The sequence below is a fragment of the Asterias amurensis genome, chromosome 7 (assembly GCF_032118995.1).
Source record: "Asterias amurensis chromosome 7, ASM3211899v1".
Taxonomy (NCBI): Eukaryota; Metazoa; Echinodermata; class Asteroidea; order Forcipulatida; family Asteriidae; genus Asterias; species Asterias amurensis.
In genome coordinates, this window is record NC_092654.1 from 14258487 (window position 1) to 14285831 (window position 27345).

The following is a 27345-nucleotide window of genomic DNA, read 5'->3' on the forward strand; positions in this document are numbered from 1 at the left end:
ATTCTCAACTGATAAAATGTCTTCAGTAGTCCGTCCTGTATCATTTGGAACCATAAAATCATCGGAAATTTTTTGACCCCAAATCTGAAAATTTTGACCATACCGGTATGGTCGATTTTTTTCATTTTGGTCCAAAAATCCAAACTCACAAAATTCTCTATAAATCTAATAATTTTGGTTGTTTACCCATTCTCAACTGATGAAATGTCTTTAGTAGTCCGTCCTGTATCATTTGGAACCATAAAATCATCAGAAATTTTTTGACCCCAAATCTGAAAATTTTGACCATACCGGTATGGTCGATTTTTTTCATTTTGGTCCAAAAATCCAAACTCACAAAATTCTCTATAAATCTAAAAATTTTAGTTGTTTACCCAATCTCAACTGATAAAATGTGTTCAGTAGACCATTCTGTATCGTTTGCAACCATAAAATCATCACAAATTTTTTGACCCCAAATCTGAAAATTTTGACCATACCGGTATGGTCGATTTTTTTCATTTTGGTCCAAAAATCCAAACTCACAAAATTCTCTATAAATCTAAAAATTTTGGTTGTTTACCCACTCCCAACTGATGAAATGTGTTCAGTAGTCCGTTCTGTATCGTTTGCAACCATAAAATCATCGGAAATTTTTTGACCCCAAATCTGAAAATTTCGACCATACCGGTATGGTCGATTTTTTTCATTTCCGACCAAAAATCCGAGCTCGTAAAATTCACTATAAATCTAAAAAGTTTGGTTGTTTACCCAGTCTCAACTGATGAAATGAGTTCAGTAGACCATTCTGTATCGTTTGCAACCATAAAATCATCAGAAATTTTTTGACCCCAAATCTGAAAATTTTGACCATACCGGTATGGTCGATTTTTTTCATTTTGGTCCAAAAATCCAAACTCACAAAATTCTCTATAAATCTAATAATTTTGGTTGTTTACCCATTCTCAACTGATGAAATGTCTTTAGTAGTCCGTCCTGTATCATTCGGAACCATAAAATCATCAGAAATTTTTTGACCCCAAATCTGAAAATTTTGACCATACCGGTATGGTCGATTTTTTTCATTTTGGTCCAAAAATCCAAACTCACAAAATTCTCTATAAATCTAAAAATTTTAGTTGTTTACCCAATCTCAACTGATAAAATGTGTTCAGTAGACCATTCTGTATCGTTTGCAACCATAAAATCATCACAAATTTTTTGACCCCAAATCTGAAAATTTTGACCATACCGGTATGGTAGATTTTTTTCATTTTGGACCAAAAATCCAAACTCACAAAATTCTCTATAAATCTAATAATTTTGGTTGTTTACCCATTCTCAACTGATAAAATGTCTTCAGTAGTCCGTCCTGTATCATTTGGAACCATAAAATCATCGGAAATTTTTTGACCCCAAATCTGAAAATTTTGACCATACCGGTATGGTCGATTTTTTTCATTTTGGTCCAAAAATCCAAACTCACAAAATTCTCTATAAATAGAAAATTTTGGTTGTTTACCCAGTCTCAACTGATAAAATGTGTTCAGTAGTCCGTTCTGTATCGTTTGCAACCATAAAATCATCGGAAATTTTTTGACCCCAAATCTGAAAATTTTGACCATACCGGTATGGTCGATTTTTTTCATTTTGGTCCAAAAATCCAAACTCACAAAATTCTCTATAAATCTAAAAATTTTGGTTGTTTACCCACTCCCAACTGATGAAATGTGTTCAGTAGTCCGTTCTGTATCGTTTGCAACCATAAAATCATCGGAAATTTTTTGACCCCAAATCTGAAAATTTTGACCATACCGGTATGGTCGATTTTTTTCATTTTGGTCCAAAAATCCAAACTCACAAAATTCTCTATAAATCTAAAAATTTTGGTTGTTTACCCACTCTCAACTGATCAAATGTGTTCAGTAGTCCGTTCTGTATCGTTTGCAACCATAAAATCATCAGAAATTTTTTGACCCCAAATCTGAAAATTTTGACCATACCGGTATGGTCAATTTTTTTCATTTTGGTCCAAAAATCCAAACTCACAAAATTCTCTATAAATCTAATAATTTGGGTTGTTTACCCATTCTCAACTGATAAAATGTCTTCAGTAGTCCGTCCTGTATCATTTGGAACCATAAAATCATCGGAAATTTTTTGACCCCAAATCTGAAAATTTTGACCATACCGGTATGGTCGATTTTTTTCATTTTGGTCCAAAAATCCAAACTTACAAAATTCTCTATAAATCTAAAAATTTTGGTTGTTTACCCACTCTCAACTGATCAAATGTGTTCAGTAGTCCGTTCTGTATCGTTTGCAACCATAAAATCATCGGAAATTTTTTGACCCCAAATCTGAAAATTTTGACCATACCGGTATGGTCGATTTTTTTCATTTCGGACCAAAAATCCGAGCTCGTAAAATTCACTATTAATCTAAAAAATTTGGTTGTTTACCCAGTCTCAACTGATGAAATGTGTTCAGTAGACCATTCTGTATCGTTTGCAACCATAAAATCATCAGAAATTTTTTGACCCCAAATCTGAAAATTTTGACCATACCGGTATGGTCGATTTTTTTCATTTTGGTCCAAAAATCCAAACTAACAAAATTCTCTATAAATCTAAAAATTTTGGTTGTTTACCCACTCTCAACTGATCAAATGTGTTCAGTAGTCCGTTCTGTATCGTTTGCAACCATAAAATCATCGGAAACTTTTTGACCCCAAATCTGAAAATTTTGACCATACCGGTATGGTCGATTTTTTTCATTTCGGACCAAAAATCCGAGCTCGTAAAATTCACTATAAATCTAAAAAATTTGGTTGTTTACCCAGTCTCAACTGATGAAATGTGTTCAGTAGACCATTCTGTATCGTTTGCAACCATAAAATGATCACAAATTTTTTGACCCCAAATCTGAAAATTTTGACCATACCGGTATGGTCGATTTTTTTTCATTTTGGACCAAAAATCCAAACTCACAAAATTCTCTATAAATCTAATAATTTTGGTTGTTTACCCATTCTCAACTGATAAAATGTCTTCAGTATTCCGTCCTGTATCATTTGGAACCATAAAATCATCGGAAATTTTTTGACCCCAAATCTGAAAATTTTGACCATACCGGTATGGTCGATTTTTTTCATTTTGGTCCAAAAATCCAAACTCATAAAATTCTCTATAAATCTAAAAATTTTGGTTTTTTCCCATTCTCAACTGATGAAATGTCTTTAGTAGTCCGTCCTGTATCATTTGGAACCATAAAATCATCAGAAATTTTTTGACCCCAAATCTGAAAATTTTGACCATACCGGTATGGTCGATTTTTTTCATTTTGGTCCAAAAATCCAAACTTACAAAATTCTCTATAAATCTAAAAATTTTGGTTGTTTACCCAATCTCAACTGATCAAATGTGTTCAGTAGACCATTCTGTATCGTTTGCAACCATAAAATCATCACAAATTTTTTGACCCCAAATCTGAAAATTTTGACCATACCGGTATGGTCGATTTTTTTCATTTTGGACCAAAAATCCAAACTCATAAAATTCTCTATAAATCTATTAATTTTGGTTGTTTACCCATTCTCAACTGATAAAATGTCTTCAGTAGTCCGTCCTGTATCATTTGGAACCATAAAATCATCGGAAATTTTTTGACCCCAAATCTGAAAATTTTGACCATACCGGTATGGTCGATTTTTTTCATTTTGGTCCAAAAATCCAAACTCACAAAATTCTCTATAAATAGAAAATTTTGGTTGTTTACCCAGTCTCAACTGATAAAATGTGTTCAGTAGTCCGTTCTGTATCGTTTGCAACCATAAAATCATCACAAATTTTTTGACCCCAAATCTGAAAATTTTGACCATACCGGTATGGTAGATTTTTTTCATTTTGGACCAAAAATCCAAACTCACAAAATTCTCTATAAATCTAATAATTTTGGTTGTTTACCCATTCTCAACTGATAAAATGTCTTCAGTAGTCCGTCCTGTATCATTTGGAACCATAAAATCATCGGAAATTTTTTGACCCCAAATCTGAAAATTTTGACCATACCGGTATGGTCGATTTTTTTCATTTTGGTCCAAAAATCCAAACTCACAAAATTCTCTATAAATCTAATAATTTTGGTTGTTTACCCATTCTCAACTGATGAAATGTCTTTAGTAGTCCGTCCTGTATCATTTGGAACCATAAAATCATCAGAAATTTTTTGACCCCAAATCTGAAAATTTTGACCATACCGGTATGGTCGATTTTTTTCATTTTGGTCCAAAAATCCAAACTCACAAAATTCTCTATAAATCTAAAAATTTTAGTTGTTTACCCAATCTCAACTGATAAAATGTGTTCAGTAGACCATTCTGTATCGTTTGCAACCATAAAATCATCACAAATTTTTTGACCCCAAATCTGAAAATTTTGACCATACCGGTATGGTCGATTTTTTTCATTTTGGTCCAAAAATCCAAACTCACAAAATTCTCTATAAATCTAAAAATTTTGGTTGTTTACCCACTCCCAACTGATGAAATGTGTTCAGTAGTCCGTTCTGTATCGTTTGCAACCATAAAATCATCGGAAATTTTTTGACCCCAAATCTGAAAATTTCGACCATACCGGTATGGTCGATTTTTTTCATTTCCGACCAAAAATCCGAGCTCGTAAAATTCACTATAAATCTAAAAAGTTTGGTTGTTTACCCAGTCTCAACTGATGAAATGAGTTCAGTAGACCATTCTGTATCGTTTGCAACCATAAAATCATCAGAAATTTTTTGACCCCAAATCTGAAAATTTTGACCATACCGGTATGGTCGATTTTTTTCATTTTGGTCCAAAAATCCAAACTCACAAAATTCTCTATAAATCTAATAATTTTGGTTGTTTACCCATTCTCAACTGATGAAATGTCTTTAGTAGTCCGTCCTGTATCATTCGGAACCATAAAATCATCTGAAATTTTTTGACCCCAAATCTGAAAATTTTGACCATACCGGTATGGTCGATTTTTTTCATTTTGGTCCAAAAATCCAAACTCACAAAATTCTCTATAAATCTAAAAATTTTAGTTGTTTACCCAATCTCAACTGATAAAATGTGTTCAGTAGACCATTCTGTATCGTTTGCAACCATAAAATCATCACAAATTTTTTGACCCCAAATCTGAAAATTTTGACCATACCGGTATGGTAGATTTTTTTCATTTTGGACCAAAAATCCAAACTCACAAAATTCTCTATAAATCTAATAATTTTGGTTGTTTACCCATTCTCAACTGATAAAATGTCTTCAGTAGTCCGTCCTGTATCATTTGGAACCATAAAATCATCGGAAATTTTTTGACCCCAAATCTGAAAATTTTGACCATACCGGTATGGTCGATATTTTTCATTTTGGTCCAAAAATCCAAACTCACAAAATTCTCTATAAATAGAAAATTTTGGTTGTTTACCCAGTCTCAACTGATAAAATGTGTTCAGTAGTCCGTTCTGTATCGTTTGCAACCATAAAATCATCGGAAATTTTTTGACCCCAAATCTGAAAATTTTGACCATACCGGTATGGTCGATTTTTTTCATTTTGGTCCAAAAATCCAAACTCACAAAATTCTCTATAAATCTAAAAATTTTGGTTGTTTACCCACTCCCAACTGATGAAATGTGTTCAGTAGTCCGTTCTGTATCGTTTGCAACCATAAAATCATCGGAAATTTTTTGACCCCAAATCTGAAAATTTTGACCATACCGGTATGGTCGATTTTTCTTCATTTTGGTCCAAAAATCCAAACTCACAAAATTCTCTATAAATCTAAAAATTTTGGTTGTTTACCCACTCTCAACTGATCAAATGTGTTCAGTAGTCCGTTCTGTATCGTTTGCAACCATAAAATCATCAGAAATTTTTTGACCCCAAATCTGAAAATTTTGACCATACCGGTATGGTCAATTTTTTTCATTTTGGTCCAAAAATCCAAACTCACAAAATTCTCTATAAATCTAATAATTTGGGTTGTTTACCCATTCTCAACTGATAAAATGTCTTCAGTAGTCCGTCCTGTATCATTTGGAACCATAAAATCATCGGAAATTTTTTGACCCCAAATCTGAAAATTTTGACCATACCGGTATGGTCGATTTTTTTCATTTTGGTCCAAAAATCCAAACTTACAAAATTCTCTATAAATCTAAAAATTTTGGTTGTTTACCCACTCTCAACTGATCAAATGTGTTCAGTAGTCCGTTCTGTATCGTTTGCAACCATAAAATCATCGGAAATTTTTTGACCCCAAATCTGAAAATTTTGACCATACCGGTATGGTCGATTTTTTTCATTTCGGACCAAAAATCCGAGCTCGTAAAATTCACTATTAATCTAAAAAATTTGGTTGTTTACCCAGTCTCAACTGATGAAATGTGTTCAGTAGACCATTCTGTATCGTTTGCAACCATAAAATCATCAGAAATTTTTTGACCCCAAATCTGAAAATTTTGACCATACCGGTATGGTCGATTTTTTTCATTTTGGTCCAAAAATCCAAACTAACAAAATTCTCTATAAATCTAAAAATTTTGGTTGTTTACCCACTCTCAACTGATCAAATGTGTTCAGTAGGTTCTGTATCGTTTGCAACCATAAAATCATCGGAAACTTTTTGACCCCAAATCTGAAAATTTTGACCATACCGGTATGGTCGATTTTTTTCATTTCGGACCAAAAATCCGAGCTCGTAAAATTCACTATAAATCTAAAAAATTTGGTTGTTTACCCAGTCTCAACTGATGAAATGTGTTCAGTAGACCATTCTGTATCGTTTGCAACCATAAAATGATCACAAATTTTTTGACCCCAAATCTGAAAATTTTGACCATACCGGTATGGTCGATTTTTTTTCATTTTGGACCAAAAATCCAAACTCACAAAATTCTCTATAAATCTAATAATTTTGGTTGTTTACCCATTCTCAACTGATAAAATGTCTGCAGTATTCCGTCCTGTATCATTTGGAACCATAAAATCATCGGAAATTTTTTGACCCCAAATCTGAAAATTTTGACCATACCGGTATGGTCGATTTTTTTCATTTTGGTCCAAAAATCCAAACTCATAAAATTCTCTATAAATCTAAAAATTTTGGTTTTTTCCCATTCTCAACTGATGAAATGTCTTTAGTAGTCCGTCCTGTATCATTTGGAACCATAAAATCATCAGAAATTTTTTGACCCCAAATCTGAAAATTTTGACCATACCGGTATGGTCGATTTTTTTCATTTTGGTCCAAAAATCCAAACTTACAAAATTCTCTATAAATCTAAAAATTTTGGTTGTTTACCCAATCTCAACTGATCAAATGTGTTCAGTAGACCATTCTGTATCGTTTGCAACCATAAAATCATCACAAATTTTTTGACCCCAAATCTGAAAATTTTGACCATACCGGTATGGTCGATTTTTTTCATTTTGGACCAAAAATCCAAACTCATAAAATTCTCTATAAATCTATTAATTTTGGTTGTTTACCCATTCTCAACTGATAAAATGTCTTCAGTAGTCCGTCCTGTATCATTTGGAACCATAAAATCATCGGAAATTTTTTGACCCCAAATCTGAAAATTTTGACCATACCGGTATGGTCGATTTTTTTCATTTTGGTCCAAAAATCCAAACTCACAAAATTCTCTATAAATAGAAAATTTTGGTTGTTTACCCAGTCTCAACTGATAAAATGTGTTCAGTAGTCCGTTCTGTATCGTTTGCAACCATAAAATCATCGGAAATTTTTTGACCCCAAATCTGAAAATTTTGACCATACCGGTATGGTCGATTTTTTTCATTTTGGTCCAAAAATCCAAACTCACAAAATTCTCTATAAATCTAATAGTTTTGGTTGTTTACCCATTCTCAACTGATAAAATGTCTTCAGTAGTCCGTCCTGTATCATTTGGAACCATAAAATCATCAGAAATTTTTTGACCCCAAATCTGAAAATTTTGACCATACCGGTATGGTCGATTTTTTTCATTTTGGTCCAAAAATCCAAACTCATAAAATTCTCTATAAATCTAAAAATTTTGTTTTTTTCCCATTCTCAACTGATGAAATGTCTTTAGTAGTCCGTCCTGTATCATTTGGAACCATAAAATCATCAGAAATTTTTTGACCCCAAATCTGAAAATTTTGACCATACCGGTATGGTCGATTTTTTTCATTTTGGTCCAAAAATCCAAACTAACAAAATTCTCTATAAATCTAAAAATTTTGGTTTTTTCCCATTCTCAACTGATGAAATGTCTTTAGTAGTCCGTCCTGTATCATTTGGAACCATAAAATCATCAGAAATTTTTTGACCCCAAATCTGAAAATTTTGACCATACCGGTATGGTCGATTTTTTTCATTTTGGTCCAAAAATCCAAACTCATAAAATTCTCTATAAATCTAAAAATTTTGGTTTTTTCCCATTCTCAACTGATGAAATGTCTTTAGTAGTCCGTCCTGTATCATTTGGAACCATAAAATCATCAGAAATTTTTTGACCCCAAATCTGAAAATTTTGACCATACCGGTATGGTCGATTTTTTTCATTTTGGTCCAAAAATCCAAACTTACAAAATTCTCTATAAATCTAAAAATTTTGGTTGTTTACCCAATCTCAACTGATCAAATGTGTTCAGTAGACCATTCTGTATCGTTTGCAACCATAAAATCATCACAAATTTTTTGACCCCAAATCTGAAAATTTTGACCATACCGGTATGGTCGATTTTTTTCATTTTGGACCAAAAATCCAAACTCATAAAATTCTCTATAAATCTATTAATTTTGGTTGTTTACCCATTCTCAACTGATAAAATGTCTTCAGTAGTCCGTCCTGTATCATTTGGAACCATAAAATCATCGGAAATTTTTTGACCCCAAATCTGAAAATTTTGACCATACCGGTATGGTCGATTTTTTTCATTTTGGTCCAAAAATCCAAACTCACAAAATTCTCTATAAATAGAAAATTTTGGTTGTTTACCCAGTCTCAACTGATAAAATGTGTTCAGTAGTCCGTTCTGTATCGTTTGCAACCATAAAATCATCGGAAATTTTTTGACCCCAAATCTGAAAATTTTGACCATACCGGTATGGTCGATTTTTTTCATTTTGGTCCAAAAATCCAAACTCACAAAATTCTCTATAAATCTAATAGTTTTGGTTGTTTACCCATTCTCAACTGATAAAATGTCTTCAGTAGTCCGTCCTGTATCATTTGGAACCATAAAATCATCGGAAATTTTTTGACCCCAAATCTGAAAATTTTGACCATACCGGTATGGTCGATTTTTTTCATTTTGGTCCAAAAATCCAAACTCATAAAATTCTCTATAAATCTAAAAATTTTGTTTTTTTCCCATTCTCAACTGATGAAATGTCTTTAGTAGTCCGTCCTGTATCATTTGGAACCATAAAATCATCAGAAATTTTTTGACCACAAATCTGAAAATTTTGACCATACCGGTATGGTCGATTTTTTTCATTTTGGTCCAAAAATCCAAACTCACAAAATTCTCTATAAATCTAAAAATTGTAGTTGTTTACCCAATCTCAACTGATAAAATGTGTTCAGTAGACCATTCTGTATCGTTTGCAACCATAAAATCATCACAAATTTTTTGACCCCAAATCTGAAAATTTTGACCATACCGGTATGGTCGATTTTTTTCATTTTGGTCCAAAAATCCAAACTCACAAAATTCTCTATAAATAGAAAATTTTGGTTGTTTACCCAGTCTCAACTGATAAAATGTGTTCAGTAGTCCGTTCTGTATCGTTTGCAACCATAAAATCATCGGAAATTTTTTGACCCCAAATCTGAAAATTTTGACCATACCGGTATGGTCGATTTTTTTCATTTTGGTCCAAAAATCCAAACTCACAAAATTCTCTATAAATCTAATAATTTTGGTTGTTTACCCATTCTCAACTGATAAAATGTCTTCAGTAGTCCGTCCTGTATCATTTGCAACCATAAAATCATAGGAAATTTTTTGACCCCAAATCTGAAAATTTTGACCATACCGATTTTGGTCGATTTTTTTCATTTTGGTCCAAAAATCCAAACTTACAAAATTCTCTATAAATCAAAAAATTTTGGTTGTTTACCCATTTTCAACTGATAAAATGTGTTCAGTAGTCCATTCTGTATCGTTGGCAATCATAAAATCATCGGAAATTTTTTGACCCCAAATCTGAAAATTTTGACCATACCAGTATGGTCGATTTTTTTCATTTTGGTCCAAAAATCCAAACTCACAAAATTCTCTATGAATCTAAAAAATTTGGTTGTTTACCCATTCTCAACTGATGAAATGTCTTCAGTAGTCCATCCTGTATCGTTTGCAACCATAAAATCATAGGAAATTTTTTGACCCCAAATCTGAAAATTTTGACCATACCGATTTTGGTCGATTTTTTTCATTTTGGACCAAAAATCCAAACTCATAAAATTCTCTATAAATCTATTAATTTTGGTTGTTTACCCATTCTCAACTGATAAAATGTCTTCAGTAGTCCGTCCTGTATCATTTGGAACCATAAAATCATCGGAAATTTTTTGACCCCAAATCTGAAAATTTTGACCATACCGGTATGGTCGATTTTTTTCATTTTGGTCCAAAAATCCAAACTCACAAAATTCTCTATAAATAGAAAATTTTGGTTGTTTACCCAGTCTCAACTGATAAAATGTGTTCAGTAGTCCGTTCTGTATCGTTTGCAACCATAAAATCATCGGAAATTTTTTGACCCCAAATCTGAAAATTTTGACCATACCGGTATGGTCGATTTTTTTCATTTTGGTCCAAAAATCCAAACTCACAAAATTCTCTATAAATCTAATAGTTTTGGTTGTTTACCCATTCTCAACTGATAAAATGTCTTCAGTAGTCCGTCCTGTATCATTTGGAACCATAAAATCATCGGAAATTTTTTGACCCCAAATCTGAAAATTTTGACCATACCGGTATGGTCGATTTTTTTCATTTTGGTCCAAAAATCCAAACTCATAAAATTCTCTATAAATCTAAAAATTTTGTTTTTTTCCCATTCTCAACTGATGAAATGTCTTTAGTAGTCCGTCCTGTATCATTTGGAACCATAAAATCATCAGAAATTTTTTGACCACAAATCTGAAAATTTTGACCATACCGGTATGGTCGATTTTTTTCATTTTGGTCCAAAAATCCAAACTCACAAAATTCTCTATAAATCTAAAAATTGTAGTTGTTTACCCAATCTCAACTGATAAAATGTGTTCAGTAGACCATTCTGTATCGTTTGCAACCATAAAATCATCACAAATTTTTTGACCCCAAATCTGAAAATTTTGACCATACCGGTATGGTCGATTTTTTTCATTTTGGTCCAAAAATCCAAACTCACAAAATTCTCTATAAATAGAAAATTTTGGTTGTTTACCCAGTCTCAACTGATAAAATGTGTTCAGTAGTCCGTTCTGTATCGTTTGCAACCATAAAATCATCGGAAATTTTTTGACCCCAAATCTGAAAATTTTGACCATACCGGTATGGTCGATTTTTTTCATTTTGGTCCAAAAATCCAAACTCACAAAATTCTCTATAAATCTAATAATTTTGGTTGTTTACCCATTCTCAACTGATAAAATGTCTTCAGTAGTCCGTCCTGTATCATTTGCAACCATAAAATCATAGGAAATTTTTTGACCCCAAATCTGAAAATTTTGACCATACCGATTTTGGTCGATTTTTTTCATTTTGGTCCAAAAATCCAAACTTACAAAATTCTCTATAAATCAAAAAATTTTGGTTGTTTACCCATTTTCAACTGATAAAATGTGTTCAGTAGTCCATTCTGTATCGTTGGCAATCATAAAATCATCGGAAATTTTTTGACCCCAAATCTGAAAATTTTGACCATACCAGTATGGTCGATTTTTTTCATTTTGGTCCAAAAATCCAAACTCACAAAATTCTCTATGAATCTAAAAAATTTGGTTGTTTACCCATTCTCAACTGATGAAATGTCTTCAGTAGTCCATCCTGTATCGTTTGCAACCATAAAATCATAAAAAAATTTTTTGACCCCAAATCTGAAAATTTTGACCATACCGATTTTGGTCGATTTTTTTCATTTTGGACCAAAAATCCAAACTCATAAAATTCTCTATTAATCTTAAAATTTTGGTTGTTTACCCATTCTCAACTGATGAAATGTCTTCAGTAGTCCGTCCTGTATCATTTGGAACCATAAAATCATCGGAAATTTTTTGACCCCAAATCTGAAAATTTTGACCATACCGGTATGGTCGATTTTTTTCATTTTGGTCCAAAAATCCAAACTCACAAAATTCTCTATAAATAGAAAATTTTGGTTGTTTACCCAGTCTCAACTGATAAAATGTGTTCAGTAGTCCGTTCTGTATCGTTTGCAACCATAAAATCATCGGAAATTTTTTGACCCCAAATCTGAAAATTTTGACCATACCGGTATGGTCGATTTTTTTCATTTTGGTCCAAAAATCCAAACTCACAAAATTCTCTATAAATCTAATAGTTTTGGTTGTTTACCCATTCTCAACTGATAAAATGTCTTCAGTAGTCCGTCCTGTATCATTTGGAACCATAAAATCATCGGAAATTTTTTGACCCCAAATCTGAAAATTTTGACCATACCGGTATGGTCGATTTTTTTCATTTTGGTCCAAAAATCCAAACTCATAAAATTCTCTATAAATCTAAAAATTTTGTTTTTTTCCCATTCTCAACTGATGAAATGTCTTTAGTAGTCCGTCCTGTATCATTTGGAACCATAAAATCATCAGAAATTTTTTGACCACAAATCTGAAAATTTTGACCATACCGGTATGGTCGATTTTTTTCATTTTGGTCCAAAAATCCAAACTCACAAAATTCTCTATAAATCTAAAAATTGTAGTTGTTTACCCAATCTCAACTGATAAAATGTGTTCAGTAGACCATTCTGTATCGTTTGCAACCATAAAATCATCACAAATTTTTTGACCCCAAATCTGAAAATTTTGACCATACCGGTATGGTCGATTTTTTTCATTTTGGTCCAAAAATCCAAACTCACAAAATTCTCTATAAATAGAAAATTTTGGTTGTTTACCCAGTCTCAACTGATAAAATGTGTTCAGTAGTCCGTTCTGTATCGTTTGCAACCATAAAATCATCGGAAATTTTTTGACCCCAAATCTGAAAATTTTGACCATACCGGTATGGTCGATTTTTTTCATTTTGGTCCAAAAATCCAAACTCACAAAATTCTCTATAAATCTAATAATTTTGGTTGTTTACCCATTCTCAACTGATAAAATGTCTTCAGTAGTCCGTCCTGTATCATTTGCAACCATAAAATCATAGGAAATTTTTTGACCCCAAATCTGAAAATTTTGACCATACCGATTTTGGTCGATTTTTTTCATTTTGGTCCAAAAATCCAAACTTACAAAATTCTCTATAAATCAAAAAATTTTGGTTGTTTACCCATTTTCAACTGATAAAATGTGTTCAGTAGTCCATTCTGTATCGTTGGCAATCATAAAATCATCGGAAATTTTTTGACCCCAAATCTGAAAATTTTGACCATACCAGTATGGTCGATTTTTTTCATTTTGGTCCAAAAATCCAAACTCACAAAATTCTCTATGAATCTAAAAAATTTGGTTGTTTACCCATTCTCAACTGATGAAATGTCTTCAGTAGTCCATCCTGTATCGTTTGCAACCATAAAATCATAAAAAAAATTTTTGACCCCAAATCTGAAAATTTTGACCATACCGATTTTGGTCGATTTTTTTCATTTTGGACCAAAAATCCAAACTCATAAAATTCTCTATTAATCTTAAAATTTTGGTTGTTTACCCATTCTCAACTGATGAAATGTCTTCAGTAGTCCGTCCTGTATCATTTGGAACCATAAAATCATCGGAAATTTTTTGACCCCAAATCTGAAAATTTTGACCATACCGGTATGGTCGATTTTTTTCATTTTGGTCCAAAAATCCAAACTCACAAAATTCTCTATAAATAGAAAATTTTGGTTGTTTACCCAGTCTCAACTGATAAAATGTGTTCAGTAGTCCGTTCTGTATCGTTTGCAACCATAAAATCATCGGAAATTTTTTGACCCCAAATCTGAAAATTTTGACCATACCGGTATGGTCGATTTTTTTCATTTTGGTCCAAAAATCCAAACTCACAAAATTCTCTATAAATCTAATAGTTTTGGTTGTTTACCCATTCTCAACTGATAAAATGTCTTCAGTAGTCCGTCCTGTATCATTTGGAACCATAAAATCATCGGAAATTTTTTGACCCCAAATCTGAAAATTTTGACCATACCGGTATGGTCGATTTTTTTCATTTTGGTCCAAAAATCCAAACTCATAAAATTCTCTATAAATCTAAAAATTTTGTTTTTTTCCCATTCTCAACTGATGAAATGTCTTTAGTAGTCCGTCCTGTATCATTTGGAACCATAAAATCATCAGAAATTTTTTGACCACAAATCTGAAAATTTTGACCATACCGGTATGGTCGATTTTTTTCATTTTGGTCCAAAAATCCAAACTCACAAAATTCTCTATAAATCTAAAAATTGTAGTTGTTTACCCAATCTCAACTGATAAAATGTGTTCAGTAGACCATTCTGTATCGTTTGCAACCATAAAATCATCACAAATTTTTTGACCCCAAATCTGAAAATTTTGACCATACCGGTATGGTCGATTTTTTTCATTTTGGTCCAAAAATCCAAACTCACAAAATTCTCTATAAATAGAAAATTTTGGTTGTTTACCCAGTCTCAACTGATAAAATGTGTTCAGTAGTCCGTTCTGTATCGTTTGCAACCATAAAATCATCGGAAATTTTTTGACCCCAAATCTGAAAATTTTGACCATACCGGTATGGTCGATTTTTTTCATTTTGGTCCAAAAATCCAAACTCACAAAATTCTCTATATATCTAATAATTTTGGTTGTTTACCCATTCTCAACTGATAAAATGTCTTCAGTAGTCCGTCCTGTATCATTTGCAACCATAAAATCATAGGAAATTTTTTGACCCCAAATCTGAAAATTTTGACCATACCGATTTTGGTCGATTTTTTTCATTTTGGTCCAAAAATCCAAACTTACAAAATTCTCTATAAATCAAAAAATTTTGGTTGTTTACCCATTTTCAACTGATAAAATGTGTTCAGTAGTCCATTCTGTATCGTTGGCAATCATAAAATCATCGGAAATTTTTTGACCCCAAATCTGAAAATTTTGACCATACCAGTATGGTCGATTTTTTTCATTTTGGTCCAAAAATCCAAACTCACAAAATTCTCTATGAATCTAAAAAATTTGGTTGTTTACCCATTCTCAACTGATGAAATGTCTTCAGTAGTCCATCCTGTATCGTTTGCAACCATAAAATCATAGGAAATTTTTTGACCCCAAATCTGAAAATTTTGACCATACCGATTTTGGTCGATTTTTTTCATTTTGGACCAAAAATCCAAACTCATAACATTCTCTATTAATCTTAAAATTTTGGTTGTTTACCCATTCTCAACTGATGAAATGTCTTCAGTAGTCCGTCCTGTATCATTTGGAACCATAAAATCATCGGAAATTTTTTGACCCCAAATCTGAAAATTTTGACCATACCAGTATGGTCGATTTTTTTCATTTTGGTCCAAAAATCCAAACTCACAAAATTCTCTATGAATCTAAAAAATTTGGTTGTTTACCCATTCTCAACTGATGAAATGTCTTCAGTAGTCCATCCTGTATCGTTTGCAACCATAAAATCATAGGAAAGTTTTTGACCCAAAATCTGAAAATTTTGACCATACCGATATTGGTCGATTTTTTTCATCTTGGACCAAAAATCCAAACTCATAAAATTCTCTATTAATCTTAAAATTTTGGTTGTTTACCCAGTCTCAACTGATAAAATGTGTTCAGTAGTCCGTCCTGTATCATTTGGAACCATGAAATCATCAGAAATTTTTTGGATTGACCCGAAAAAGAAAATCTGCTCATTAGTCTACTGCTCTAGTGCTTTGGATACTGTTTCCAAAAGCTCCTCGAAATCTATAACCCCAGGGGTTGCCAAACAGTAAAAATGCCATCATTTCAACATACCTTTGACTTTGTATCCTAGTTTCAGACTTTTTCGTTAGTAATGACTCTCACCCCTGGTATCATTTGGAACCATAAAATCATCGGAAAGTTTTTGACCCCACGTCTGAAAATCGGACCATGCCGGCTTGGCGGATTTTCTCAACTGAAAAGTGGTTCTCCTTGTTTAAGTGCTTTGAGCAACTTATTGGTGGATACATAGGCTATGTTAGACTCCATTATTTATTAATGTTATTAATGTCCATGGGTCCGTCCACCTGATTCTCTTGTATGTTTTTTTTTTTAGGGAGCATCTTGGAGTCCTTAGTGGCAAAGGGGATATAGACATGACAGACCCTGTGTGTGATGCCTTCTACCAGGGGGTCGTTATGAACACTGCTACAAAAAACACCGATATCTATGAGAAGGTAAGAAGCTGTGTTATAAAACTCAAGAGCCCTGATAGGTAGGCACCCCACTTTTAGTTTTACAAACTACTTATTATTCCCTCACTTAAATGGTGAACCACTTTAAATGAGCAGTTTAAAGGTTTTCTCTGTCAAATTTGGAAAATGAGCAGCCAATTTCATTTTCATACGTTTGAATTAGAGCCATTTTCTCTTACCAGTTCTGACTGCGTTTCAAGTTCAGAATTTGGCCATTCAATTTTATTGTTGAGTATCGTCATTCTTTTCTGTGACACACAATCATCATACAATTTAGCAAAGCTGGTTCGGCTGTATATTTTGGTCATTTAATTCTTTTCTCATTTTCGTAAAGAGGCAATCAATTTTTCTAAATGAGAATTCAAATAAGTACGACTATAAACAAATACGAATAAACAAGTAAACAGCACTAGGCAATTGTTTTGTATCCCTTCACTTTAATTTTTAATTCAAGCAAACCTTATTTTCTTTGTTTATGTTTCCAGTAGACTTTACATGGGGCCCAATGATGTGTTTTCTTAATTTTGTTTTTTCTCTTTTTTTATTGGGGGGGGGGGGTCATGGGTTATCTAACCTTTTATTCGGGGATCTTTATTTGTTAACTGACCACGATCTAATTTTGTATTGTGTTTGAATGGGGGTGTTTTTTTACATTTTTGCTATTAATATAATTTGTTATTGTTTATGATGATTCTCTTGATTGCACAATTTCCAGAAATGACTGCTCAAAAATTAATTTGAATTGCTAAACACACGCTTGAAGAAACTCCTGCGAATTTGAATGCTGCTTTGATGAGTTGTTAAATTGAATGATTGTTTTGTTAAATTGAATGACGCAACAGTAATTTTGGTAATCATAAAACGAAATCGAATGACCCTCTTCAGTAGCATTCAATTTCGGCAAAATAGAACAGCTTGGAGGTTAAATTGGCTGCTTAATTGCCGAAATTTAGCAAGAAAACCTATAATCTACAAATATGCTTTTATGGTGACTAGTCGGTATTAGTTCCCCGAGGTATTGGAAGTTAACAAACTAGTTCCCGAGGCAAAGTTTTACTACACTTCGTTTATATTCAGTTACCGGAACATGATTTGGAGCAAGAGATAATGAGGACTGTGAAATAAAATGCACATGATAAGCGATGTTTGTGCGTGTAAAGGTCATGTCCATTGAAATTTTCCAATGTTTCTCATAGTATCTCAATTTCTTAAAGGCAGTGGACACTTGGTAATTGTCAAAGACTAGCCTTCACAGTTGGTGTATCTCAACATATGCATAAAATAACAAACCTGTGAAAATTTGAGCTAAATCAGTAGTCGAAGTTGCGAGATAATAATGAAAGAAAAATAACCCTTGTCACACAAAGTTGTGTGCATTAGATGGTTGATTTCGAGACCTCAAGTTCTAAATCTGAGGTCTCCAAATCAAATTCGTGGAAAATTACTTCTTTCTCGAAAACTATGGCACTTCAAAGGGAGCCGTTTCTCACAATGTTTTGTACCACCAACCTCTCCCCATTTCTTGTCACCAAGAAAGGTTTTATGCCAATAATTATTTTGAGTAATTACCAATAGTGTCCACTGCCTTTAACACAAAACTGAATTTTGTGTTTCCTGTTGTTTCTGTATAAACAAATTTCTTACAAAGTTTGAGAAAAGAAATTCAGAATAACTACATGAACATGTAGAATTGTCTGGTCATTTCGTGATGATTGTATAGAAACAAATGGTCTTTAAAGGGTTAATAATAATAACAACACTTAATCATCAGCTTCTCTCCACCAAGGTGTAAATTGGTACCTGTGAGGGCAGAGTGGGTAATTGTGATTGATTAGCTTAGAGCGCTACATTTTTGGCAGCACAGGCTTTATACTCCCCAGGGAGTTGAGATGGTTTAAGGAATGATTTAAGGCCCAGTGACCAGGAATAATCATGTTAAAGCGCCATAAGTGTCACTGCGTGACGGACCTGAGCGCTAGAAGAAGCACCTATTATTATTATTATTGTTATTATTTTGTAGGTGTTCCGTTGTTTGCCCTCTGACAAAGTCACCTCCAGTGCTGCTTTACACGAGTATAAGAAAGTGCCCCCACTGGCCAAGAAGAACCCTGCTGCAGCCTCAAGACAACTCAAAGGGATCCGTGGCTTCATCACCTGGATACCACTAGACTTTCTTAAAAACGAAAATCTGGAACCGCATTTTATGGAGAAGGAAGGAATTGCACCATCAAAGCTGTGGACATAAAGGCTACGATGTTGCCAGAGAACACGTAAGAGTTTTTCTAGTTGCCTAAAATGAAAGATTTATAAATTGACCATAGACTGTTCAAGTCTCGCTTGTTTTTGAGCTGGTCATGATATTCTCTTCTGAATTTGTGTATGATTTCCAATTTGTTTTGGCCTTGGAAAAATCTGGAAAAAATGTTATGAAGTAGCCCGAAAAGACTCTATGTTGAAAAAGTTTATAAGAAGTACATGTGTAGGCCAGCCCTTGTACTCGTTAAAATGCTCCTACTTTTTTCCAGGAACCAAATACTATGCCTGATTTGAACATTGGGACCCGTAAGAGAGTGCGAGTTTGTTTCTTTAAAGGAATGTGGTCAAAGTGGGACCAAAAATGTTGAATACAAGCAAGACTTGCACAGTGTATGGGTTAAGAGGGGTACATTGCGCAGTCAATTTCCCTTATTTGATGTTAACACGCCTGCCTTAATTTTTAGTCGTGCAATTTGAGTCCCAAAATAGCACCTTGAAAGACAATGGCCTCGGGTGACGCTGTTACAAGAGGTCAGTAACAGTAACTTTAACAACTCAATACTTTTTTCTCTGAACTCATGGTATGTGTATTGGATGGCCCAGCAAAACCCAGTGTTAATAAAGAATAATTTAACCATCTCTTTTAATAATAGTATAAAGCATTTTGAGAAAAATTTCACGTCAAACTAAATTGGTTATGTAAACATATTTATAGTTTTATGGTCCAAAAATGAATCTGAGAGCATACACTATTTATTACTGATTTTTTTTTATACATTTCAAAAATGTGACCCTCTTTTGAATTGAAATTTTCACATGTTAGTTTTATTGTATGTGTCTGCATTTAGAAACAATCAAGCCTAACGAATACTTCGCCTTCAAGTCACTCACTGACACTTTCTCCTTGAACCAAGACTAGCAATCTGTGGAGTTTTTATTGAAATATTTGTTGTCATTCTTTGAAGTGTTTTTTTCGTAGCCAATGCAGCAAGATTTATTTTAAGATATATAAGTTGTTTCAGTACTTAAAAGCACAAATATTTGATCAACTTTTACCTGTAAAGACTGATTTTTATCGCAAATGATTTTATCTATTTTGTTATTTTATCATATATTGTACAGATGATGTTGACATTGTTGGAAACAGAAAACAAGGTGCCTTTTTAAATGTGATAATATCACAGCAATTCTTTTAAGCAAATCATACTAAACTAACTCCTGTAACTTTTAAAAATACAACAAAATTGTGTGTAATTTTTTACATTGATGGCTTCCATTTTTACATGGTTGATATTGAAATGATTTTGGTTTTGAACTAAGAATTGACTAGAGGGGATTCCAACCAATGACCTCCGGATTAATGTGCTGGCGCTCTGCCAACTGAGCTATGTAGCCCTATGTTGGCAGTGTCCCTATTTTGTCAATATCTTTGTTCGGGGGGGGGGGGCTAGTCAGAAGCCATACAACTGTTAACTGCTGTGTAGCCAGGGATCACACCCAAATTAGGATACAACCTGGGAAACGGCAGCCAGGGGATCACCTTAAGGGGATGCGAAGCTGTAGACATAAAGGCTTTGATGTTGCCAGAGAACACGTACATGTAAGAGTTTTTCTAGTTGCCTAAAATGAAAGATTTATAAATTGACCATAGACTGTTCAAGTCTCGCTTGTTTTTGAGCTGGTCATGATATTCTCTTCTGAATTTGTGTATGATTTCCAATTTGTTTGGCCTTGGGAAAAGTCTGGAAAAAATGTTATGAAGTAGCCCGAAAGACTCTATATTGAAAAAGTTTATAAGAAGTACATGTGTAGGCCAGCCACCCAAATTAGGATACATCCTGGGAAACGGCAGCCAGGGGATCACCTTAAAGGAACACGTTGCCTTGGATGGGACGAGTTGGTCTATAAAAAGCGTTTGAAACCGTTTGTTATGAAATGCATATGGTTAGAAAGATGTTTTAAAAGTAGAATACAATGATCTACACAAGTATCACTCAAAATTGCACGGTTTTCCTTTTACGTCGCGAACTATTACGGTTGGCCATTTATGGGAGTCAAAATTTTGATTCCCATAAATGGCCGCCGTGTTAGTGTACAAGGTAAAAAGAAAACCACGCAACTTGGAGGCATATTTGTGTAGATCATTGTATTCTACTTTTACAACATCTTTCTACCCATGTGCATTTTATAACAAACGGTTACAGAACGCTTTTCAAAGACCAACTCGACCGATCCAAGGCAACGTGTTCCTTTAAGGGGATGCGACTCTTTGTTTCAGATATCAATATAAACCATAAGGATAACTGACTGGGTATATTTAGTTATGCATATATCTTGTAAACTGGTATATATATATTGGCATTGGTCTGTTAAAGCCATTGGACACTTTCAGTAAACAGTATTGTCCAAGGCCCACACTTCGTGTATCACAAGTCCTATATAAAATTACAAACCTATGAAAATTAAGGCTCAACCGGTCATCGGAGTTGGGAGAAAATAACGGGAAAACCCACCCTTGTTTCCGCACGTTTCACCATGTCATGACATGTGTTGAAAATAAATCCGTAATTCTCGATATCGAGAATCGATATTGTTTTAATGTTTTCTTAAAAAGTAAAGCATTTCATGGAATAATATTTCAAGAAAAGTCTTTCAACATTACCTTCTGCGAACTCTGTAAGTTATTTGTAAATCTGTGAACTTTTAAACAAAAATTTCTGTACCGAAAGTCTCCACTGCCTTTAACATGCAAACTTAAGAACACTAAGGATGATTTTGTAGACTGTTTGACAGTCTTGCATGGTGCTAAGATGTGATTAACTCGAGATGATTTTTGTTATGGTTGGTAGAAATCACATTACATGTACATGTACTCTATGTAACTTCACATCTTTTACAACAAATGTTTTTGTAATGAATTGGACCAATTTAACTTGATTGCAATTTAGGAATGAAATCTGTAAATACTTTGAGATGTTATAAACCCCTTGTAAGAGGTTGCCTTTTTGCATAAAAAAATGTTAATTTTGCCCCAAAAAATTGTGTTTTTTTTTATATGTTAACAATACATTATTGAGTGTGAATTTGCATGACACTGTTAAAATTGTACAAGTTTGAACACCATTTGTGCCAAGCTGTTTTTCCACAAATTATTTCCAGTGGTAGCAATAAGTAATTTTTCAAAACCTTTCAAAAACCTTTCAAGTACACAAGGCTATAGCCTTGTAAACATTTTCATGCAAAATTTGCTAAGTACACATTTTGCCTTGTAAACATTTTCAAGCAAAATTTGCTAAGTAAACATTTTCAAGCAAAATTTGCTAAGTAAACATTTCATGCAAAATTTGCTAAGTACACAAGGCTATATATAGCCTTGTAAACATTTTCAAGCAAAATTTGCTAAGTACACAAGCAAACATTAGCCTTGTAAACATTTAATGCAAAATTTGCTAAGTACACAAGGCTATAGCCTTGTAAACATTTTCAAGCAAAATTTGCTAAGTACACAAGGCTATAGCCTTGTAAACATTTTGAAGCAAAATTTGCCAAGTACACAAGGCTATAGCCTTGTAAACATTTTCAAGCAAAATTTGCTAAGTACACAAGTAAACTTGTAAACATTTTCAAGCAAAATTTGCTAAGTTAACATTTTCAAGCAAAATTTGCTAAGTAAACATTTTCAAACAAAATTTGCTAAGTAAACATTTTCATGCAAAATTTGCTAAGTACACAAGGCTATAGCCTTGTAAACATTTTCAAGCAAAATTTGCTAAGTAAACATTTTCAAACAAAATTTGCTAAGTAAACATTTTCATGCAAAATTTGCTAAGTACACAAGGCTATAGCCTTGTAAACATTTTCATGCAAAATTTGCTAAGTACACAAGGCTATATATAGCCTTGTAAACATTTTCAAGCAAAATTTGCTAAGTACACAAGGCCTTGTAAACATTTTCAAGCAAAATTTGCCAAGTAAACATTTTCAAGCAAAATTTGCTAAGTAAACATTTCCAAGCAAAATTTGCTAAGTACACAAGGCTATAAGCCTTGTAAACATTTTCATGCAAAATTTGCTAAGTACACAAGGCTATAGCCTTGTAAACATTTTCATGCAAAATTTGCTAAGTACACAAGGCTATAGCCTTGTAAACATTTTTAAGCAAAATTTGCTAAGTACACAAGCAAACATTAGCCTTGTAAACATTTTCATGCAAAATTTGCTAAGTAAACAAGACTATAGCCTTGTAAACATTTTCAAGCAAAATTTGCCAAGTACACAAGGCTATAAGCCTTGTAAACATTTTCAAGCAAAATTTGCCAAGTACACAAGGCTATAGCCTTGTAAACATTTTCAAGCAAAATTTGCTAAGTACACAAGGCTTGTAAACATTTCCATGCCAAATTTGCTAAGTACACAAGGCTATAGCCTTGTAAACATTTTCAAGCAAAATTTGCTAAGTACACGAGGCTATAGCCTTGTAAACATTTTCAAGCAAAATTTGCTAAGTACACAAGGCTATAGCCTTGTAAACATTTTCAAGCAAAATTTGCTAAGTACACAAGGCTATAGCCTTGTAAACATTTTCATGCAAAATTTGCTAAGTACACAAGGCTATAGCCTTGTAAACATTTTCATGCAAAATTTGCTAAGTACACAAGGCTATAGCCTTGTAAACATTTTCATGCAAAATTTGCTAAGTACACAAGGCTATATATAGCCTTGTAAACATTTTCAAGCAAAATTTGCTAAGTACACAAGCAAACATTAGCCTTGTAAACATTTAATGCAAAATTTGCTAAGTACACAAGGCTATAGCCTTGTAAACATTTTCATGCAAAATTTGCTAAGTACACAAGGCTATAGCCTTGTAAACATTTTCAAGCAAAATTTGCTAAGTAAACATTTTCAAACAAAATTTGCTAAGTAAACATTTTCATGCAAAATTTGCTAAGTACACAAGGCTATAGCCTTGTAAACATTTTCAAGCAAAATTTGCTAAGTACACAAGGCTATAGCCTTGTAAACATTTTGAAGCAAAATTTGCCAAGTACACAAGGCTATAGCCTTGTAAACATTTTCAAGCAAAATTTGCTAAGTACACAAGTAAACTTGTAAACATTTTCAAGCAAAATTTGCTAAGTTAACATTTTCAAGCAAAATTTGCTAAGTAAACATTTTCAAACAAAATTTGCTAAGTAAACATTTTCATGCAAAATTTGCTAAGTACACAAGGCTATAGCCTTGTAAACATTTTCAAGCAAAATTTGCTAAGTAAACATTTTCAAACAAAATTTGCTAAGTAAACATTTTCATGCAAAATTTGCTAAGTACACAAGGCTATAGCCTTGTAAACATTTTCAAGCAAAATTTGCTAAGTACACAAGGCTATAGCCTTGTAAACATTTTCATGCAAAATTTGCTAAGTACACAAGGCTATAGCCTTGTAAACATTTTCATGCAAAATTTGCTAAGTACACAAGGCTATAGCCTTGTAAACATTTTTAAGCAAAATTTGCTAAGTACACAAGCAAACATTAGCCTTGTAAACATTTTCATGCAAAATTTGCTAAGTAAACAAGACTATAGCCTTGTAAACATTTTCAAGCAAAATTTGCCAAGTACACAAGGCTATAAGCCTTGTAAACATTTTCAAGCAAAATTTGCCAAGTACACAAGGCTATAGCCTTGTAAACATTTTCAAGCAAAATTTGCTAAGTACACAAGGCTTGTAAACATTTCCATGCCAAATTTGCTAAGTACACAAGGCTATAGCCTTGTAAACATTTTCAAGCAAAATTTGCTAAGTACACGAGGCTATAGCCTTGTAAACATTTTCAAGCAAAATTTGCTAAGTACACGAGGCTATAGCCTTGTAAACATTTTCAAGCAAAATTTGCTAAGTACACAAGGCTATAGCCTTGTAAACATTTTCAAGCAAAATTTGCTAAGTACACAAGGCTATAGCCTTGTAAACATTTTCATGCAAAATTTGCTAAGTACACAAGGCTATAGCCTTGTAAACATTTTCATGCAAAATTTGCTAAGTACACAAGGCTATAGCCTTGTAAACATTTTCATGCAAAATTTGCTAAGTACACAAGGCTGTAAACATTTTTAAGCAAAATTTGCTAAGTACACAAGCAAACATTAGCCTTGTAAACATTTTCATGCAAAATTTGCTAAGTAAACAAGACTATAGCCTTGTAAACATTTTCAAGCAAAATTTGCTAAGTACACAAGACTATAAGCCTTGTAAACATTTTCATGCAAATTTTGCTAAGTACACAAGGCTATAGCCTTGTAAACATTTTCAAGCAAAGTTTGCTAAGTACACAAGCCTTGTAAACATTTTCATGCAAATTTTGCTAAGTACACAAGGCTATAGCCTTGTAAACATTTTCATGCAAAATTTGCTAAGTACACAAGGCTATAGCCTTGTAAACATTTTCATGCAAATTTTGCTAAGTACACAAGGCTATAGCCTTGTAAACATTTTCAAGCAAAATTTGCTAAGTACACGAGGCTATAGCCTTGTAAACATTTTCAAGCAAAATTTGCTAAGTACACAAGGCTATAGCCTTGTAAACATTTTCATGCAAATTTTGCTAAGTACACGAGGCTATAGCCTTGTAAACATTTTCAAGCAAAATTTGCTAAGTACACAAGGCTATAGCCTTGTAAACATTTTCAAGCAAAATTTGCTAAGTACACAAGGCTATAGCCTTGTAAACATTTTCATGCAAATTTTGCTAAGTACACAAGGCTTGTAAACATTTTCATGCAAAATTTGCTAAGTACACAAGGCTATATATAGCCTTGTAAACATTTTCAAGCAAAATTTGCTAAGTACACAAGGCTATAGCCTTGTAAACATTTTCATGCAAATTTTGCTAAGTACACGAGGCTATAGCCTTGTAAACATTTTCAAGCAAAATTTGCTAAGTACACAAGGCTATAGCCTTGTAAACATTTTCAAGCAAAATTTGCTAAGTACACAAGGCTATATATAGCCTTGTAAACATTTTCAAGCAAAATTTGCTAAGTACACAAGCAAACATTAGCCTTGTAAACATTTAATGCAAAATTTGCTAAGTACACAAGGCTATAGCCTTGTAAACATTTTCATGCAAAATTTGCTAAGTACACAAGGCTATAGCCTTGTAAACATTTTCAAGCAAAATTTGCTAAGTAAACATTTTCAAACAAAATTTGCTAAGTAAACATTTTCATGCAAAATTTGCTAAGTACACAAGGCTATAGCCTTGTAAACATTTTCAAGCAAAATTTGCTAAGTACACAAGGCTATAGCCTTGTAAACATTTTGAGGCAAAATTTGCCAAGTACACAAGGCTATAGCCTTGTAAACATTTTCAAGCAAAATTTGCTAAGTACACAAGTAAACTTGTAAACATTTTCAAGCAAAATTTGCTAAGTTAACATTTTCAAGCAAAATTTGCTAAGTAAACATTTTCAAACAAAATTTGCTAAGTAAACATTTTCATGCAAAATTTGCTAAGTACACAAGGCTATAGCCTTGTAAACATTTTCAAGCAAAATTTGCTAAGTAAACATTTTCAAACAAAATTTGCTAAGTAAACATTTTCATGCAAAATTTGCTAAGTACACAAGGCTATAGCCTTGTAAACATTTTCAAGCAAAATTTGCTAAGTACACAAGGCTATAGCCTTGTAAACATTTTCATGCAAAATTTGCTAAGTACACAAGGCTATATATAGCCTTGTAAACATTTTCAAGCAAAATTTGCTAAGTACACAAGCAAACATTAGCCTTGTAAACATTTAATGCAAAATTTGCTAAGTACACAAGGCTATAGCCTTGTAAACATTTTCATGCAAAATTTGCTAAGTACACAAGGCTATAGCCTTGTAAACATTTTCAAGCAAAATTTGCTAAGTACACAAGGCTATAGCCTTGTAAACATTTTGAGGCAAAATTTGCCAAGTACACAAGGCTATAGCCTTGTAAACATTTTCAAGCAAAATTTGCTAAGTACACAAGTAAACTTGTAAACATTTTCAAGCAAAATTTGCTAAGTTAACATTTTCAAGCAAAATTTGCTAAGTAAACATTTTCAAACAAAATTTGCTAAGTAAACATTTTCATGCAAAATTTGCTAAGTACACAAGGCTATAGCCTTGTAAACATTTTCAAGCAAAATTTGCTAAGTAAACATTTTCAAACAAAATTTGCTAAGTAAACATTTTCATGCAAAATTTGCTAAGTACACAAGGCTATAGCCTTGTAAACATTTTCAAGCAAAATTTGCTAAGTACACAAGGCTATAGCCTTGTAAACATTTTCATGCAAAATTTGCTAAGTACACAAGGCTATAGCCTTGTAAACATTTTCATGCAAAATTTGCTAAGTACACAAGGCTATAGCCTTGTAAACATTTTTAAGCAAAATTTGCTAAGTACACAAGCAAACATTAGCCTTGTAAACATTTTCATGCAAAATTTGCTAAGTAAAC

The 27345-nt window shown here is 32.9% G+C and overlaps 1 protein-coding gene across 2 annotated transcripts in view; it reads left to right on the forward strand.

Moving 5' to 3' along the window:
- LOC139939965 (phospholipase D1-like) overlaps positions 1-20793 on the forward strand; it is a 126289-nt gene extending 105496 nt beyond the window's left edge. For both annotated transcript variants that reach the window (XM_071936136.1, XM_071936137.1), the window contains 2 exons: positions 16460-16580; positions 18619-20793. In XM_071936136.1, the coding sequence (XP_071792237.1) occupies positions 16460-16580; positions 18619-18843 (346 nt within the window). In that variant the 3' untranslated portion in view covers positions 18844-20793. The remainder of the gene's footprint in view (positions 1-16459; positions 16581-18618) is intronic.
- The last annotated feature ends 6552 nt before the right edge of the window (positions 20794-27345 follow it).